The sequence below is a fragment of the Lagenorhynchus albirostris genome, chromosome X (assembly GCF_949774975.1).
Source record: "Lagenorhynchus albirostris chromosome X, mLagAlb1.1, whole genome shotgun sequence".
NCBI lineage: Eukaryota > Metazoa > Chordata > Mammalia > Artiodactyla > Delphinidae > Lagenorhynchus > Lagenorhynchus albirostris.
The window spans coordinates 39,851,400-39,871,041 of NC_083116.1; the positions used below are offsets into that span (position 1 = coordinate 39,851,400).

The 19,642-nt window shown below is 36.4% G+C and overlaps 1 protein-coding gene across 1 annotated transcript in view; it reads right to left on the reverse strand.

Moving 5' to 3' along the window:
* Positions 1-19,642, reverse strand: part of NRK (Nik related kinase) — a 163,569-nt gene that overhangs the window by 21,359 nt on the left and 122,568 nt on the right. Inside the window, exons 15-19 of the mRNA XM_060138161.1 lie at positions 8,666-8,733; positions 6,404-6,498; positions 3,566-3,663; positions 2,142-2,506; positions 255-591 (exon numbers count right to left, since the gene is read on the reverse strand). Of these exons, the coding sequence (XP_059994144.1) occupies positions 255-591; positions 2,142-2,506; positions 3,566-3,663; positions 6,404-6,498; positions 8,666-8,733 (963 nt within the window). The remainder of the gene's footprint in view (positions 1-254; positions 592-2,141; positions 2,507-3,565; positions 3,664-6,403; positions 6,499-8,665; positions 8,734-19,642) is intronic.

The window sequence follows — 19,642 nt, forward strand, 5'->3', positions numbered from 1 at the left end:
TTAAGAGACACTATCCCAAGCATGTGATCTGAGTAATAAAGGTAAACAAATAAGATATTTTTGTCCCTGGAAGAAAATAGGAACCATCCAAATTAGAAGAAATAAAGATCTATCTACAGCTATAATTAAAAGTCTTTAAGGCTTTGGGATAGAAGTTTAAAATATATTTGTAATGGCTGGAAATATGACATATCACATGAAGAAATGCATTCACAAGGAGAAGAGTTCATTCTCCTTTTCAAATGGCGCATTACCTCTGGTTTATGTTCAAATTCCTGGGATGCTGGTCTCTCCAATACTGGATCATGTATCTCTGAGCAATTTTCTTCTCCATTGAGTTCAAGGGCTTCACTCTCTTCATTGGTTCCACTGATTCCCTCATTTCCATTACTCTCTTTGCCTCTTCTTCCACTGCCTGTATTGGCTCTGTGTCCTTCATGGTCTCCAATGGCTTCACTGCCCCTAATGGCTGTACTTCCTCCGTGGCTTCTACTAGCTCTCTGGCTTCCATTGCTGCTGAAAGTTCCTTCCCCTCCATCACTTCCATCTTTACCATCTTGCTTGTAACTTCCACCTCTGCCACAGCTTGGTCTGATAACAAGATCCAATTAATGATAGAAAACCACCCAACAAAAACATATTTGAAAGTCAACAAATGAAACAAAATTAGTATGCCTTACACATATATACTATCTCCAGGCATGTTTTTGTTCTATGTGAACACTACTGGTATGATATAGATATGAAAACTGTCCCTATGTCTTGTCAGTCTTAAATATTAAATTAACACCATAGCCACTGTCAATTCCCTGGCTGCATTTGGATGGCAGATGGAAGAGAACTTGCATCCTTTATTAGGAACATGTGTTAGGTTAGTAGCAATAATATGTTTTATTTTCTTAAACCGTAGACTACTTCATGCATTAGCAACTTCACAGCCACATGAATGATCAAGCCCATATTTTTGGTTCAACCACAACATATTTAAATAATTCTTATAATATATGTAATTTATGTTAATTTAAACATGTGCCTTTATTTTCTAACATGTGTATTGTCTGCTTTGCAACAGATTTCCATTGATTGTTCTACTGTTATCATCAGGAAGTTCAGTAATATAGATCTCATTAAGTTAAGATAGTCACTTAATTATTTGCTAAGAACACCAAGCTTAGCAAAATGTCTCAATGATCTTTTGCATAAGGGACAACATAAATATGTACCTATGATAATTCTAAAAGCAAATGAATTTAAGAACGGAATTCCTGGTAGTTTTTTAGTTGGCAAAAAAGAAAAAATGTTGAATGAATTGTAGTTTGTTCTGTCATGTATATCCCCAGTAACATTTGAAAATTAAAATAAAATATGGATTTCAATATTATAAAGCAAACAATTCTCCCACTGTTAATTACTTTTCTAAAAATATACTATATTAATGAATCACCTTTGAGAGCAGTTTAAATACAAACCATAAGCACATGTAAATAAGAACACACTGGCTGCTTATAGAGCAGGAACAAGTAACTATATATATATATATATATATATAGCATACTGGTGGTATGCCAAAAACACTACTTCACTAAATATTACCTCTTTGAGCAGCTACTCTATAAGAAGATAAAATTGAACAAGCACTGAATTTAGTTACAGCAGTCTTCAGAATCCCAAGGATAATGCTATGTTAGTAAGTTGGAGCTTAAAACTATCAAGTGAGTATCATGTTTGCACTTCATTTTTCTCAGCAAATTTAGAGATTTTGTTCACAAACATCAGGGCTTCAACTTACAATTATTAATAGGCACACTACTTAATTTGTCAGCCCATTTCTCACACTCATTGTGTTTTACAGGGTAGAATGATTCAGTAGCATTAATTTTAACAGAAACACCCAGACAGGTCCAGTTATAAAGAACTTAATAAATAGTTAAATGCTAATAAAATATAGTATTACAAGAAATGCAAAATTAAGTGTTTTGCATTAAAATAATTTAAAATCTATTGTTGAAAATCAACCATTTACCAACATGCACGTGCAATTCATTCATCCTCTTGGTAATAAATTTTAAAAGTAAACCAAAGATGCAAATAGTTTTGAAATGATAAAATATGGATAATGCAAGTAATCCAGAAAAACCAACCTTGGCCAACTAGGAGCATCATCACGACTATTGCCTTTGTCATCAACAACCTCATCATTGTCATCATCATCTTGGTCTTCACCAGCATCATTAGCCTGATCAACCTGGTTATCCAACTCATCACAGCCATTGTCATGGTCATAAGTATCTTCATAAGCATCATTAGAATCATCATCATCACCATCAGTATCAGCACCAGCATCATAGAGTTCAACATAATCACCATCCTCTTCAGGTGGCTGAATGACAGGTGCAGGAGTTAACCAATCATTCCGGAAGATTTCAGAGAGTGCATTATAGCCTACCCATTCATTTGTCAAGTAAACGGGGGGTGATATTTTTCCTACTTTAAATCCATCTGGAACCTGTGTGCACAAGAAAGGTTAATGTAGTCTCTAGTAGCCTTTCATTTTCTTCTAGATTGGAAAGCTTCCAGGCTGATAATATTTTAAAATGTATTTTCAATTGAAATGAAGATGTTCACTCACTATATAGAGCCAACATTTTTGTGAGGATGAGCTGCCAAAACCCAAACCTCAGGCTATGATCATTAATGGCCTTTCTGGATCACACAGGGCAAAATTTACTCACTTTGTTTTATATTAGTCCTACTTATCTGCTGAGAACTAGACATTTGGTTTTGGTGCTGGAGAAGAGAACAGATGATTTAACATTCTAGAGAAGACTGTCACTTTTTTCCTTTTGCTTTATCCTTTGATATTGGGATTAGCTCTTAAAATTGATATGTTAATTTCCCAGCTCTAGTTTTATACAACATAGGTTGTATTAAAGTAATGTAAACACTTTTAAGAAGTAAATTCATATAAATTCACCTTTAAGTATGGTATGTGTCCTATAAGCAACCTCTGAGCAATCTGAAAGGGGTGTATGTGTAGTAGGGTAGAGGTAATTACAAAAGTAAAACAGAATGATCTGAAAGCAAACTGCAAAAATAAGTAGAAGGCCTTTTTATTTATGAAATTGGAAGGCATTTTATTTTTTGCTAAATGTTTTATCTTTATGCATTGCCTCATCATCCACGAAATATTAGACAAAAACTGAGCATCTAAACCTTACTCCTTAATTTGAGATTAGCTTCTGCAAATAGCTTTTTATCACTCCTCTCCCGAATATGTTATGACACAAGAATGTGAAAGTAAAATATTTTATGATAGATTAAATGTTTTTATATTTTACATTACAAAACATTTTATATTAAATGTTTTTACATCGATTAAATTTAATTTCTAGATTTCATATTCTGCATACTGACATACCAATAGAAATATATATTTGAAAGATTAATTTAAAAACTGAACACTTTAGCCTTTCCCTCGAATGAAGCTGAAAATATGTAAGTTAAAAGAAATTGAAATTTAAAAAGAACAGATATAAATGCTTTAAGAGTTAAGATGGAAACCTACATGGATGTCAACCAGCAACCTCTGATCAATAGTAGAATAAGGTGGTGATGACTGGGACCTCCTCCTGGTCACAGGGCTCTCTTCCTCAGAAGAAGATTCTGTGGAATGCCAAAAAGACATTAGTAACAGTTGTGATCACAGCCATGGACTTCATTTTTATAGTGTACCAGTTCAATCCCTTGGTATTTTTCTTGTAGTCTCTTTCCATTCTGGAGATATCACTTGGTAAATTCTTATGGGGCTAAGATCCTATGTTCTGTTTTCACAGACAGTGACAGGCTCAAGGTTTGTTCTGTTAGACCTGCATGGCTTTTTTTTTCAGTATTAAGTGTACACTTGCTAGGTATTTCTCTCTATCTGTGTAACAAGGTACATAATAAGACTGGTATACAGATAGTCCCATGGAAAAAAGAGAATGTATCAAGAAAAGGAAGGGCTGGGTGGTATTTCTGGCCTCCCATACTAACCAGTAGAAAAAGAGCCCAACAGTATACTAGAAGATGATGGATTAGACAAAACTTTCAAGAGGAGAGTTGACTCTTGAATCTTAATCCCCCAATTTCTACTCAATGATATATCTTCAAGTATTTCAATACAGTTGAAAAGTGAACAACTGAAAAGTGGCAAATCTTAGCCTTTTTTATAAAGCCAGGAACCCTTCTATAGAAGCTCTCTGCAATAGAACTTTCTGCAGTAATAGAAATGTTCTGTATCTGCATTGTCCAATACAGTAGCCACTATCCACACATGGCTATTGAGCATTTGAAATATGGCCAGTGTGTCTGAGAGGTTGAATTTAAAATTTAACTTCATTTTCATTTTAGTTTTAATTTTAATAGCCACATTTTGCTAGTTGTATCACAATGCACAGCTCATTTCTATAGTGTAAATATTTCCATTTAAAATGCAAATTTGTCTGGATTAGAAATCTGGATTTTTTTTTTTTTTGCGGTACACAGGCCTCTCACTGTTGTGGCCTCTCCCGTTGCAGAGCGCAGGCTCCGGACGCACAGGCTCAGCGGCCATGGCTCACAGGCCAAGCCGCTCCCGCGGCATGTGGGATCTTCCTGGATCAGGGCACGAACCCGTGTCCCCTGCATCGGCAGGCGGACTCTCAACCACTGCGCCACCAGGGAAGCCCAGAAGACTGGATTTTTGATATTAAGATTTGTGGTATAGTAAATAACATCTGTGGTTAAAATAGAGTGAGAATATTTAGGCTCAAAGATCAGTAGATCTGGGTGAGTGTACTTAGAAAAAGCTTCACTAAGGGGACTCTCATGTCCCTTTTTATGGTTTTTGTGTGCTTGGAATTTGAAGATAAATAGTACCATCCCTCTTTTATTTGCAGCCTTGATACATAGCCAAAGTATTGACACTAGAACTCGAAAAAGCATGTATTTGAAAACATTTCTATCTTTTGAGAATATTGTACTGAACACATGTTACACTTTATGTTCACATCGTCTGACACCGTTGTACTTTTGCAATTTATTATCTTTCCGTAGGAAACTATTTTCTCTCAGGTCTTTTGGTGTATCATTAGGCTAAGTAAGAAGTTTGGGTGAATGTCTGAGATTTTGAGGCAAATTTGTAGTAAGGTGTTCTGATTTCCTGCATCATGAAGTATTGAGTCTCATGGGAACTTCAAATCATCTATGTAGCACACACAATAAAATAAAAGAATTTTAGAGCTAAAAAGAACTTTAGCTATTATCTACCCAGATACTCTCCCTTTCTCCCTCCCACCACTGTTCATAAACGTTTTGGGGCCTATTCCAGAGTTTCCTTATTTCAAAATATACAATATGAATAAACCTTAAAGTTTTAGCTGTTTCTTCAGTATTAGCAAAATTAACCCTAGTCAAACCAGAAAGATTCTGGGGAAAAAAGTCCTAAAGTTTCTCTTCACACAGGCTTATCTTATTTCTCACAAGATAATATTTCTGCACAAGGGGACACTACCATTTAAAAGAATTATGCCATTATCTGAGTCTCCTAAGAAGAAGAATGGGGTTTTAAAATTCAGGTCTTCGACTATATGATTTTCATACAGTGTACCTATATATCCATTTAATTATTGACATTTTAATAAAATCTATATGCTATATTTTACAGACAACTTGGGGACTCAGTCAGGCATTTTTCCCTTACTTAACTTACTTGAATTGCTTAAAAGTAGATAGTGCAAGATTTTATGACCCAAGGCATAACTTTTCACTTTGTTTATCTGATATGTCACAAATCTATAATTCATTTAAACTCTCTCAAAAGTACATCATAAAATAAAATACTTATTTGAAATTCATATCACAGTTTGTAAAGTTATTTTCTATGATTTTATGGATTAATTTTTCATTTTGAGTAACTACATTAATTTTTAACATTTAAGAGATACTGTATATATCTTACTTTGGGGAGGTGAAATAACAAACTGATAAATAAAACACATGCCCGCAACTACTCCATTTAATATTTCAATATTCTAAAGATTGCCTATAAATTTTAGCCTGTTGTAGAAGCCTCTCTCAAATTCCTTTCCCATATTTTTCACACATGGTTTAGAAACTAAAGCTGACACCCCCTCCCGCCTCCCTAGACACATTCTTAACTACTACCCAACTGAAAGAAGAAACTTCAGAAAAATTACTTTCCATTTCTCAAAGGTCATCACTGATCACCTAATTGCCAAATCCAACGGCCTCCTGGTCTTAATCTTACTTGGCTTCCCTGACAATATTGATTCATTCCTTCTTGAAATTCTTTCTTAACTTTTGCAAAATAAACTATTAAACATTAACTCCGTTTTGACTGTTTAAACTTTGTGCTTTGAATCACCTGATGCTGCTGGGCAATTTTGAGGATTTTGCGAACTTCTTTGTCTCATGTCAATGGGCTTCTGAGCTTGTTCCAAAAGAGACCGCTGAGGAACACTAATGAAAAGACAGAAAAGCATGTGTCACATTCTAACATTCATAAAGGGAATGTACAACTCCACATCAAGACCAACAAAAGTTTTAAGTATATGGGTATATATCAAACTAAAAAGAAGTAGAGCTTAAGTAATATTTTCCAATTTCCCCAGATCTGCTCTTTTATCTAGAAGAGAGAAACAATTTCCAAAATATAAAAAATTGTCTTTATACAAGTATGTTTCCTTCACATATATATTTATTTCTAAAAATTTCTATGAACTTTCTTTAAGCTAATATTCAGACATTATTGCTACCTGGGTAAAACAGCAAGAAACATAAATTTATAGTGTATGTGAGTATTTTAACATGATAAAAACTAAGTTATTTTTATGTTAAATATTCCACTATTATAATCCTTATTTCAAATGTTTGGAATTTGTGTTTTTTAATGTCCTGTTCCTAATTTAGATACATGGATAAATAGATAGGACACTTTAGTTTTCACTATTCAAATTCAGGGAATATTTAGAAAGTTTCTTTGGACCAGTTCTGTAAATTTTAAAGCTGCTTTGGAATTTCTAAATAGGAAGGACTTTGGTTATTGATTTAGGCCTAGAACAGACAAGAGTCTTTTCTATGACCCCAAATTTCAGGAAAGACTTAAGTTTCAGTTAAATTGATTTCATAAATATAACCATATTTAAAGTAAATATATATGCAATTCATAAATTCAAAACCCTTTTTTGTAAGAAGAACAACCAATTCCAGTTTAGTAACAATATTGATTTTTATATACCCCATGCTTAACAGTTATATTGATTTTATATCATACCCCATGATACCAAAACAGATACACAAAACTAAACTGATTTCTCCCCCTTTGTTGTCAGAAGGATCATGACAACTCATTCATTGAATGCATAGTAAGAGAAAGTTCCCAATCTTGCTTTAAAATTTTTCAAAATTTCTGCACACCAGTTAAATCTAAGGACACAAATACATGGGGGTTTTAAAGAATAATAAGATAAGAATATACATGCTAAATACTATCAGCTCTATGCTATCTGACCATACTGTCCAGAATCTTGAATACAGTAAGTACTCAATAAGTATTTACTGAATGACTGAGTGAATGAATATAGGTTAAGTTCTCTCCACTATGAGTTGGAGTTGGAAGGGGTATGATTTTCAAGGAACATCTAAATTAAAATTTAGCATTCAAAAAATATGTCATGAAGAACCTAGGGGTAAGACAGGAATAAAGACACAGACCTACTAGAGAATGGACTTGAGGATATGTGGAGGGGGAAGGGTAAGCTGTGACAAAGCGAGAGAGTGGCATGGACATATATACACTACCAAACGTAAAATAGATAGCTAGTGGGAAGCAGCCGCATAGCACAGGGAGATCAGCTTGGTGCTTTGTGACCACCTAGAGGGGTGGGATAGGGAGGGTGGGAGGGAGTAAGACGCAAGAGGGAAGAGATAAGATGGGAACATATGTATATGTATAACTGATTCACTTTGTTATAAAGCAGAAACTAACACACCATTGTAAACCAATTATACTCCAATAAAGATGTAAAAAAACCCCAAATATAACATATTGCATACATCTAAAATATGAAACATGATCTTTGAAAATTACTGAAGATTATCAATATTACAGAGTTAAAAATTACAGTGACTGGTATAAAATATTGCTATAATATTGAGTTTTAGATTTGATTTTCCCTATAGGTTATTTTAGGTTTGCCCATTCTGTGGCATTAGGTTCTGAGGTTAGCGATTATGTGTGTGTTTTACCATGTAGTACATCACAAATATCATGTAATTGAAGTGTACATGATACACATGAAATTTCACATCTTTTTATTGTAAATTACTAATTGAATGCTGTCCAAGAATTCACTGCTGTTTGTGTTATTAAATTGTGAATGTTACCAGCTAATCATCAAACTAAATAACACTGAGATTGCAGTATGTCCAAAGGTGAAAGATGTAGTTAATGGATTGTTGCAGTTTTAAGGTTTTAAATATGGGCCGGTGATATCATTGATGACTATGTTGTCATTAATATTTTAGTTTTGAATTCACACAGAACTTAGTATCAAATAAATAAGCTTTAATTTCTCATATGACAGTAAATCAGAGTAATCTGAATATAGAAATCAGAGACATATACCTTGAAGAGAACTTGACACGATGTACACGATCCTGGTTGTAAGGCATAGAAATAGATCTCTCTTGAACCTTAAAGATACAATGCAATACTTTGGTAGAATTCTGAATCATACGTTTTTTGAGTTATTAATTCATGGGAAAATGTCATTCTTCACGAAGAGATATTTTCTTAAAAATCTAGCTTATAAAATCTGATTTTCATAAATAGATTGTATTTCATTATTACTTATAGTATAACATTAGAACTACTTAACCATAATTTTTGAATACATCCTTGAATTTTAGTATAACAACAGATTCTGGAGATCATATAATAAAACACCCTCATTTATTATTGAGGAATCTGTATCCCAGAGATGGAAAATGACTTTTCTAAGAACTTTACATCAAGTCAAAGGATATCTTTAATCAGACTGTAGGTCTCCCACCTGCTAATTTAATGTTCTTTCTATGTTTTCATATTACTTTTTATACCAAGTTCAAACTTCTCACTCACTCACCCTTTCTAAAGCTAATACTAGATTTTCAAAAGTTGTAACACACATACACATCACTAAAAACCTCTCAGGAGTCTAAAATATTCCTTCTTTATTTTAAAAAATTTTTTATTGGAGTATAGATGCAATATTGTGTTAGTTTATACTGTACAGCAAAGTGAATCAGCTATATGTATACATATAGCCCCTCTTTTTTTTTTTTTTTTTTTTTTTTTTGTGGTACGCGGGCCTCTCACTGCCGTGGCCTCTCCCGTTGCAGAGCACAGGCTCCGGACGCACAGGCTCAGCGGCCATAGCTCACAGGCCCAGCCGCTCCGCGGCATGTGGGATCCTCCCAGACTGGGGCATGAACCTGTGTCCCCTGCATCGGCAGGTGGACTCTCAACCACTGCGCCACCAGGGAAGCCCCCCTCTTTTTTGGATTACCTTCTCATTTAGGTCACCACAGAGCATTGAGTAGAGTTCCCTGTGCTATACAGTAGGTTCTCATTAGTTATTTTATACATAGTATCAATAGTGTATATATGTCAATCCCAATCTCCCAATTCATCCCACCCCCCCTTTTGCCCTTGGCATCTATATGTTTGTTCTCTATGTCTCTATTTCTGCTTTGTAAATAAGATCGCCTGTACCAATTTTTTTCAGATTCCACATATGTGTGTTAATATACAATATCTGTTTTTCTCTTTCTGACTTACTTCACTCTGTATGACAGACTCTAGGTCCATCCACGTCTGCACAAATGACCAATTTCGCTCCTTTTTATGACTGAGTAATATTCTGTTTTATATATGTACCACATCTTCTTTATCCATTCCTCTGTTGACGGACATTTAGGTTGCTTCCATGTCCTGGCTATTTTAAATAGTACTACAATGAACAATGGGGTGCATGTGTCTTTTGAATTATGGTTTTCTCTGGGTATATTCCCAGTAGTGGGATTGCTGGGTCATATGGTAATTCCATATTTAGTTTTTTAAGGAATCTGATTACTGTTCTCCATAGTGGCTCTATCAATTTACATTCCCACCAACAATGCATGAAGATTCCCTTTTCTCCACACCCTCTCCAGCATTTATTGTTTGTAGATTTTTTGATGATGGACATTCTGACAGGTGTCAGGTGGTACCTCATTGTAGTTTTGATTTGCATTTCTCTAATAATTAGTGATGTTGAGCATCTTTTCATGTGTGCATCGGCCATTTGTATGTCTTCTTTGGAGAAATGTCTATTTAGGTCTTCTGCCCATTTTTGGACTGGGTTGTTTATTTTTATTGATACTGAGCTTCATGAGCTGTTTGTATATTTTGGAGATTAATCCTTTGTCAGTTGCCTCATTCGGAAATATTTTCTCTTATTCTTTGGGCTGTCTTTTCGTTTTGTTTATGGTTTCCTTTGTTGTGCAAAAGCTTTTAAGTTTAACTATGTCCCATTTGTTTATCTTTGTTTTTATTCTTATTACTCTAGGAGGTGGGTCAAAAAAGATCTTGCTAAGATTTATGTCAAAGAGTGTTCTGCCTATGTTTTCCTCCAAGAGTTTTATAGTGTCTGGCCTTACTCATCTTTAAGAAAGTATGTTTTTTTCACTTTACAACTTGACTGTAATGTCATAATAGAGTTCCAAATACTTTTCAATTCTAAATAAATAAATTTTTATTTTATTAACTATTCATTCATCTCATACAGCAAAAGACTCAAGAAAGAGCACATATAATGATCCAGCTTCCATCAGCAGTGCAGATTTACCTTCTGCCAGCATTAATATATAGGGCCATGGAGTGTTGCCTTGCCTAATTTAATTTTATATCTCTAGGTTTCTACTCAAAATAGTTTTTAGCTACCCCCCAAAATAGATCATTCTGACATTCAACAAGGCAGTCATATTAGATTCTTTAGAAAGGAAAATTCAACATGTTACAATAAAAAATAAATTTAGCATTTTCATGCTGATAACATCACGCTATAGTTTCTAGAAACTATAATAACCTTACTACACTTTTTTTCTCTTATGTAGTAACTTATCAAGGTTGTCTTTATACTCCAACAGACAGATACATAAGAAGTGAGAAATGTTGTCAATCGTTCACATGTTTTGTTAATGAATGTTTCCAAATACAACCAGATGTTTGGCAGTATGCAGGATAAGCATCTGACTGACTTTTTCCACTTTTGATTCAGATAACTGGAATCATATTGACCCAGTCTAGGCCTCCTGGTTCATGAAGCTGATCTCAGAAAGTTTATTGAAACTAGTTTACCAGAGGCCAAAATTACTCAGAAGAGATAAAGGCCCAAAATAAGTAAGGCTAATGCCTAATATGAATTGACTGTATTTGTTCTGAAAAATGGGGAGAAGAAAATGAGTAGTAAGAATAGCATATGTTATGGCAAATGATGTATTCCAAATCAACCAGACAGAGCTTATTATATTTTGGGCTTAACGTATCATGCTTATAGTAATAATTCTTATCTGGGAGTAAGAGTAAAGTCATCATTTAATAAGGCAGAGAGGGGGACACATTGCCTCTTGTAATTAAATAATAAAATCCAGCTTATGTTCCTTCTGCCAGTAATTAGTATTTATAAAGCAGTACTCTGTTATTCATTTCAGAGGACTGTTAGTATCAGAAAGAACATATTTATAAAGGATGGACCCAGCAATTCCTCTACTGGGCATATACCCAGAGAAAACCATAATTCCAAAAGACACATGTGGATAGCTTCAAGACGGCAGAGGAGTAAGACATGGAGATCACCTTCCTCCCCACAAGTACATCAAAAATACATCTACATGAGGAATAGCTCCTACAGAACACCTACTGAACGCTGGCAGAAGACCTCAGACTTCCCAAAAGGCAAGAAACTCCCCACATACTTGGGTAGGGCAAAAGAAAAAAGAAAAAACAGAGACAAAAGAATAGTGATGGGACCTGCACCTCTGGGAGGGAGCTGTGAAGGAGGAATAGTTTCCACACACTAGGAAGCCACTTCACTGGCAGAGATAGGGGGTGGGCGGCGGGGGGAAGCTTCGGAGACATGGAGGAGAGCACAGCAACAGGGGTGCTGAGGGCAAAGCGGAGAGATTCTCGCAACAGAGAATCACTGCTGACCAGGACTCACCAGCCTTAGAGGCTTGTCTGCTCACCTGCTGGGGCGGGTGGGGGCTGGAGGCTGAGGCTTGGGCTTCGGAATTCAGAACCCAGGGAGAGGACTGGGGTTGGCTGCATGAACACAGCCTGAAGGGGGCTAGTGCACCACAGCTAGCCAGGAGGGAGACTGGGAAAAAGTCTGGAATTGCCTAAGAGGCAAAAGACCATTGTTTTGGGGTGCGTGAAGAGAGGGGATTCAGAGTACCACCTAAACAAGCTCCAGAGATGGGCGTGAGCCATGGCTACCAGCACAGAACCCAGAGACAGGCATGAAATGCTAAGGCTGCTACTGCAGCCACCAAGAAGACTGTGTGCAAGCACAGGTCACTATCCACATCTCCCCTCCTGGAAGCCTGTAGAGCCCGCCACTGCCAGGGTCCCGTGATCCAGGGAAAACTTCCCCGGGAGAACACACGGCGCGCCACAGGCTGTTGCGATGTCACGTGGGCCTCCGCCACTGCAGGTTTGCCCTGCATGCCGTACCCCTCCCTCCCCCTGGCCTGAGTGAGCCAGAGTCCCCAAATCAGCAGCTACTTTAACCCTGTCCTGTCGGGGCGGGGAACAGATGCCTCAGGCGACCTACATGTAAAGGTGAGGCCAAATCCAAAGCTGAACCCCAGGAGCTGTGCGAACAAAGAAGAGAAAGGGATATCTCTCCATGCAGCCACAGGAGCAGCGGATTAAATCTCTACAATCAAATTAATGTACCCTGCATCTGTGGAATACCTGAATAGGCAATGAATCATCCCAAGATTGAGGCGGTGACTTTGGGAGCAACTATAGACTTGTGGTTTCTTTTCTGCACCTAATTTGTTTCTGGTTTTATGTTTATCTTAGTTTAGTATTTAGAGCTTATTATCATAGGTAGATTTGTTTATTGATTTGATTGCTCTCTCCCTTTCTTTATATATATATACATATATATATATATATATATATATATATATATTTCCCTTGTTCACCCTTTGTGAGTATGTATGCTTCTTTGTGTGATTTTTTTCTGTATAGCTTTGCTTTTAGCATTTGTCCTAGGGTTCTTTCTGTCGGATTTTTGGGGTTTTTTTTTTAGTATAGTTTTTAGCACTTGTTATCATTGGTGGATTTGCTTTTCGGTTTGGTTGCTCTCTTCTTTCATTAATTACTTTTTATTTTTAATAATATATATTTTATTTTAATAACTATTTTTCTTTCTTTCTTTTTTTCCTCCCTTTTCTTCAGAGCCATTTGGCTGACAGACTCTAGGTGCTCCAGCAGGTGTCAGGCCTAAGCCTCTGAGGTGGGAGAGCTGAATTCAGGACATTGGACCACCAGGGACCTCCCAGAGCCATGTAATATCAAATGGCGAGAGCTCCTTCAGAGATCTCCATCTCAACGTGAAGACCCAGCTCCACTCAACGACCAGCAAGCTACAGTGCTGGACACCCTATGCCAAACAACTAGCAAGACAGGAACACAACCCCACCCATTAGCAGAGAGGCTGCCTAAAATCACAATAAGTTCACAGACACCCAAAAACACACCACCGGATATGGTCCTGCCCACCAGAAAGACAAGATCTAGTCTCATCCACCAGAACACAGGCACCAGTCCCCTCCACCAGGAAGCCTACACAACCCACTGAATCAACCTCACGCACGGGGGGCAGACACCAAAAACAACGGAACTGTGAACCTCTAGCCTGTGAAAACGAGACCCCAAACACAGTAAGTTAAGCGAAATGAGAAGACAGAGAAATACATAGCAGACGAAGGAGCAAGCAAACCAAATAAATGAAGAGGAAATAGGCAGTCAACCTGAAAAAGAATTCAGAGTAAAGACAGTAAAGATGATCCGAAATCTTGGAAATAAAATATACAAGAAACGGGCTTCACTGGTGGCGCAGTGGTTGAGAGTCCGCCTGCCGATGCAGGGACCATGGGTTCATGCCCCGGTCTGGGAAGATCCCACATGCCACGGAGTGGCTAGGCTCATGAGCCATGGCCACTGAGCCTGTGCGTCCGGAGCCTGGGCTCCACAATGGTAGAGGCCACAAAGGTGAGAGGCCCACATACCACAAAAATAATTTAAAAAAATACAAGAAACGTTTAACAAGGACCTAGAAGAACTAAAGAGCAAACAAACAGTGATGAACAACACAATAAATGAAATGAAAAACTCTCTAGAAGGAATCAATAGCAGAAAAACTGAGGCAGAAGAACGGATAAGTGACCTGGAAGATAAAATAGTGGAAATAACTACTGCAGAGCAGGATAAAGAAAAAAGAATGAAGAGAATTGAGGACAGGCTCAGAGACCTCAGGGACAACATTAAATGCACCAGCATTTGAATTATAGCGGTCCCAAAAGAAGAAGAGAGAAAAAAAGGCACTGAGAAAATATTTGAAGAGATTATACTTGAAAACTTCCCTAATAATGGAAAGAAAATAGTCAATCAAGTCCACAAGCACAGAGGGTCCCATACAGGATAAATCCAAGGTGAAACACGTCAAGACACATATTAATCAAACTATCAAAAATAAAATAAAAAGAAAAAATATTAAAAGCAGCAAGGGAAAAGCAACAAATAACATACAAGGGAATCCCCATATGGTTAACATCTGATCTTTCTGCAGAAACTCTACAAGCCAGAAGGGAGTGGCAGGACATATTTAAAATGATGAAAGGGAAAAACCTACAACCAAGATTACTCTACCCAGCAAGGATCTCATTTAGATTCAACAGGAAATTAAAACCTTTACAGACAAGCAAAAGTTAAGAGAATTCAGCACCACCAAACCAGCTTTACAACAAATGCTAAAGGAACTTCTCTATGCAGGAAACACAAGAGAAGGAAAACACCTACAATAACAAACCCAAAACAATTAAGAAAATGGTAATAGGAACACACATATCAATAACTACCTTAAAGGTAAATGGATTAAATGCTCCAACAAAAGACACAGACTGGCTGAATGGATACAAAAACAAGACCTGTACATATGCTGTCTACAAGAGACCCACTTCAGACCTAGGGACACATACAGACTGAAAGTGAGGGGATGGAAAAACATATTCCATGCAAATGGAAATCAAAAGAAAGCTGGAGTAGCAATTCTCATATCACACGAAATACACTTTAAAATAAATACTATTACAAGAAAAAAAGAAGAACACTACATAATGATCAAGGGATCAATCCAAGAAGAAGACATAACAATTGTAAATATTTATGCACCCAACATAGGAGCACCTCAATACATAAGGCAAATGTTAACAGCCATAAAAGGGGAAATCGACAGTAACACAATCATAGTAGGGAATCTTAACACCCCACTTTCACCAATGGACAGATCATCCAAAATGAAAATAAAAAAGGAAACACAAGCTTTAAATGATACATTAAACAAGATGGATTTAATTGATATTTATAGGATATTCCATCCAAAAACAACAGAATACACTTTCTTCTCAAGTGTTCATGGAACATTCTCCAGGACAGATCATATCTTGGGTCACAAATGAAGCCTTGGTAAATTTAAGAAAACTGAAATCTTATCAAGTATCTTTTCTGACCGCAATGCTATGAGACTAGATATCCATTACAGGAAAAAACCTGTGAAACATACAAACACATGGAGGCTAAAAAACACACTACTAAATAACCAAGAGATCACTGAAGATATCAAAGAGGAAATCAAAAAATACCTAGAAACAAATGACAATGAAAACAAGATGACCCCAAACCTATGGGATGCAGCAAAAGCAGTTCTAAGAGGGAAGTTTATAGCAATACAATCCTATCTCAAGAAAGAAGAAACATCTCAAATAAACAACCTAACCTTACACCTAAAGCAATTAGAGAAAGAAGAACAAAAAAACCCCAAGGTTAGCAGAAAGAAAGAAATCATAAAAATCAGATCAGAAATAAATAAAAAAGAAATGAAGGAAACAGTAGCTGAGATCAGTAAAATGAAAAGCTGGTTCTTTGAGAAGATAAACAAAATTGATAAATCACGAGCCATACTCATAAAGAAAAATGGGAGAAGGCTCAAATCAATAGAATGAGCAATGAAGAATGATAAGTAACAACGGACACTGCAAAAATACAAAGGGTCATGAGACATTACTACAAGCAACTGTATGCCAATAAAATGGACAACCTGGAAGAAATGGACAAATTCTTAGATTAGAAAAGCATGACCTCCCGAGTCTGAACCAGGAAGAAATAGAAAATATAAACAGACCAATCACAAGCACTGAAATTGAAACTGTGATTAAAAATCTTCCAACAAACAAAAGCCCAGGACCAGATGGCTTCACAGGCGAATTCTATCAAACATTTAGAGAAGAGCTAACACCTATCCTTCTCAAACTCTTCCAAAATATACCAGAGTGAGGAACTCTCCCAAACTTATTCTACAAGGCCACTATCTCCCTGACACCAAAACCAGACAAAGACGTCACAAAAAAGATAACTATAGACCAATATCACTGATGAACATAGATGCAAAAATTGCCAACAAAATACTAGCAAACAGAATCCAACAGCACATTAAAAGATTCATACACCATGATCAAGTGAGATTTAACCCAGGAATGCAAGGATTCTTCAATATATGCAAATCAATCAATGTGATAAACCATATTAACAAATTGAAGGAGAAAAATCATATGATCATGTCAGTAGATGCAGAAAAAGCGTTCAAAAAAATTCAACAGCCATTTATGATAAAAACTCTCCAGAAAGTAGGCATAGAGGGAACCTATCTCAACATAAAAAAGGCCATATATGACAAACCCATAGCCAAAATCGTTCTCAAAGTTGAAAAACTGAAACCATTTCCACTAAGATCAGGAACAAGACAAGGTTGCCCATTCTCACCACTGTTATTCAACATAGTTTTGGAAGTTTTAGTGACAGCAATCAGAGAAGAAAAAGAAATAAAAGGAATACAAATTGGAAAAGAAGTAAAACGGCCACTGTTTGCAGATGACATAATACTATACATAGAGAATCCTAAAGATGCTACCAGAAAACTGGTAAACGTAAATCAGTGAATTTGGTGAAGTAGCAGGATATAAAATTAATGCACAGAAATCTCTTGTATTCCTAAACAGTAATGATGAAAAATCTGAAAGAGAAATTAAGAAAACACTCCCATTTACCTTTGCAACAAAAATAATAAAATACTTAGGAATAAACCTACTTAAGGAGACAAAAGACCTGCATGCAGAAACGTATAAGACACTGAAGAAAGAAATTAAAGATGATACAAACAGATGGAGAGATATACCATGTTCTTAATTGGGAAGAATCAACATTTTGAAAATGACTCTACAACCCAAAGCAATCTACAGATTAAATGCAATCCCTATCAAACTACCACTGTTATTTTTCACAGAACTAGAACAAAAAATTTCACAATTTGTATGGAAACAAAAAAGAGCCCAAATAGCTAAAGCAATCTTGAGAAAGAAAAACGGAGCTGGAGGAATTAGGCTCCCTGACTTCAGACTATACTACAAAGCTACAGTCATCAAGACAGTATGATACTGGCACAAAAACAGAAATATAGATCAATGGAAGGATAGAAAGCCCAGAGGTAAACCCATGCACGTATCACCTTATCTTTGATAAAGGAGGAAAGTGTATACAATGGAGAAAAGACAGCCTCTTCAGTAAGTGGTGCTGGGAAAACTGGACAGCTACATGTAAAAGAATGAAATTGGAACACTCTCTAACACTATACACAAAAATAAACTCAAAATGGATTAAAGATCTAAATGTAAGGCCAGACACTATAAAAATCTTAAAGGAAAACATAGCAGAACACTCCATGACATAAATCCCAGCAAGATCCTTTTCTGACCCATCGCCTAGAGAAATGGAAATAAAAACAAAAATAAACAAATGGGACCTAATGAAACTTAAACGCTTTTGCACAGCAAAGGAAACCATAAACAAGACCAAAAGACAACCCTCTTAATGGGAGAATATATTTGCAAATGAAGCAATTGACAAAGGATTAATCTCCAAAATATACAGACAGATCATGCAGGTCAATGTCAAAAAAACAAACAACCCAATCCAAAAATGGGCAGAACACCTAAATAGACATTTCTCCAAAGAAGATATACAGATTGTCAACAAACACATGAAAGGATGCTCAACATCACTAATCATTAGAGAAATGCAAATGCAAATACAGTGAAGTATCACCTCACACCAGTCAGAATGGCCATCATTAAAATATCTACAAACAATAAATGCTGGAGAGGGTGTGGAGAAAAGGGAACCCTCTTGCACTGCTGGTGGGAATGTAAATTGATACAGCCACTATGGAGAACAATATGGAGGTTCCTTAAAAAACTAAAAATAGAACTACCATACGACCCAGCAATTCCACTACTGGGCATATACCCTGAGAAAACCATAATTCAAAAAGAGTCATGGACCACAATGTTCATTGCAGCTCTATTTACAATAGCCAGGACATGGAAGCAACCTAAGTGTCCATCGACAGATGAATAGATAAAGAAGATGTGGCAATATGTATACAATGGAGTATTACCCAGCTATAAAAAGAAATGAAATTGATTTATTTGTAGTGAGGTGGATGGACCTACAGACTGTCATACAGAGTGAAGTAAGTCAGAAAGAGAAAAATAAATACTGTATGCTAATACATATATATGGAATCTAAAAAAAAATGGTTCTGAAGAATCTAGGGGCAGGACAAGAATAAGAGGCTGATGTAGAGAATGGACTTGAGGACACGGGGAGAGGGAATGGTAAGCTGGGAAGTTCTGAGTGAGTGGCATGGACATATATACACTACCAAATGTAAAATAGATAGCTAGTTGGAAGCAGCTGCATAGCACATGGAGATCAGCTTGGTGTTTTGTGTCCACCTAGAGGGGTGGGATAGGGAGGCTGGGAGGGAGATGCAAGAGGGAGGAGATATGTGGGTATATGTTTATGTAAAGCTGATTCACTTTGTTATAAAGCAGAAACTAACACACCATTGTAAAGCAATTATACTCCAATAAAGATGTTAAAAACATATGTACAGCTGCATGTAAAGGATGTTTTAAAACATCTATCATGCCTTTCTGTGTGTGTATGTGTACAGATATGGAATTAAACACATAAGAATATATAAAAAATAAGTCACATGCACCCCAATGTTCATTTCAGCACTATTTACAATAGCCTGGTCATGGAAGCAACCTAAATGCCCATCAACCGACAAATGGTTAGAGAAGATGTGGTACATATATAAAATGGAATATTACTCAGTCATAAAAAGGAACAAAACTGGATCATTTGTACTGATGTGGATGGACCTAGAGA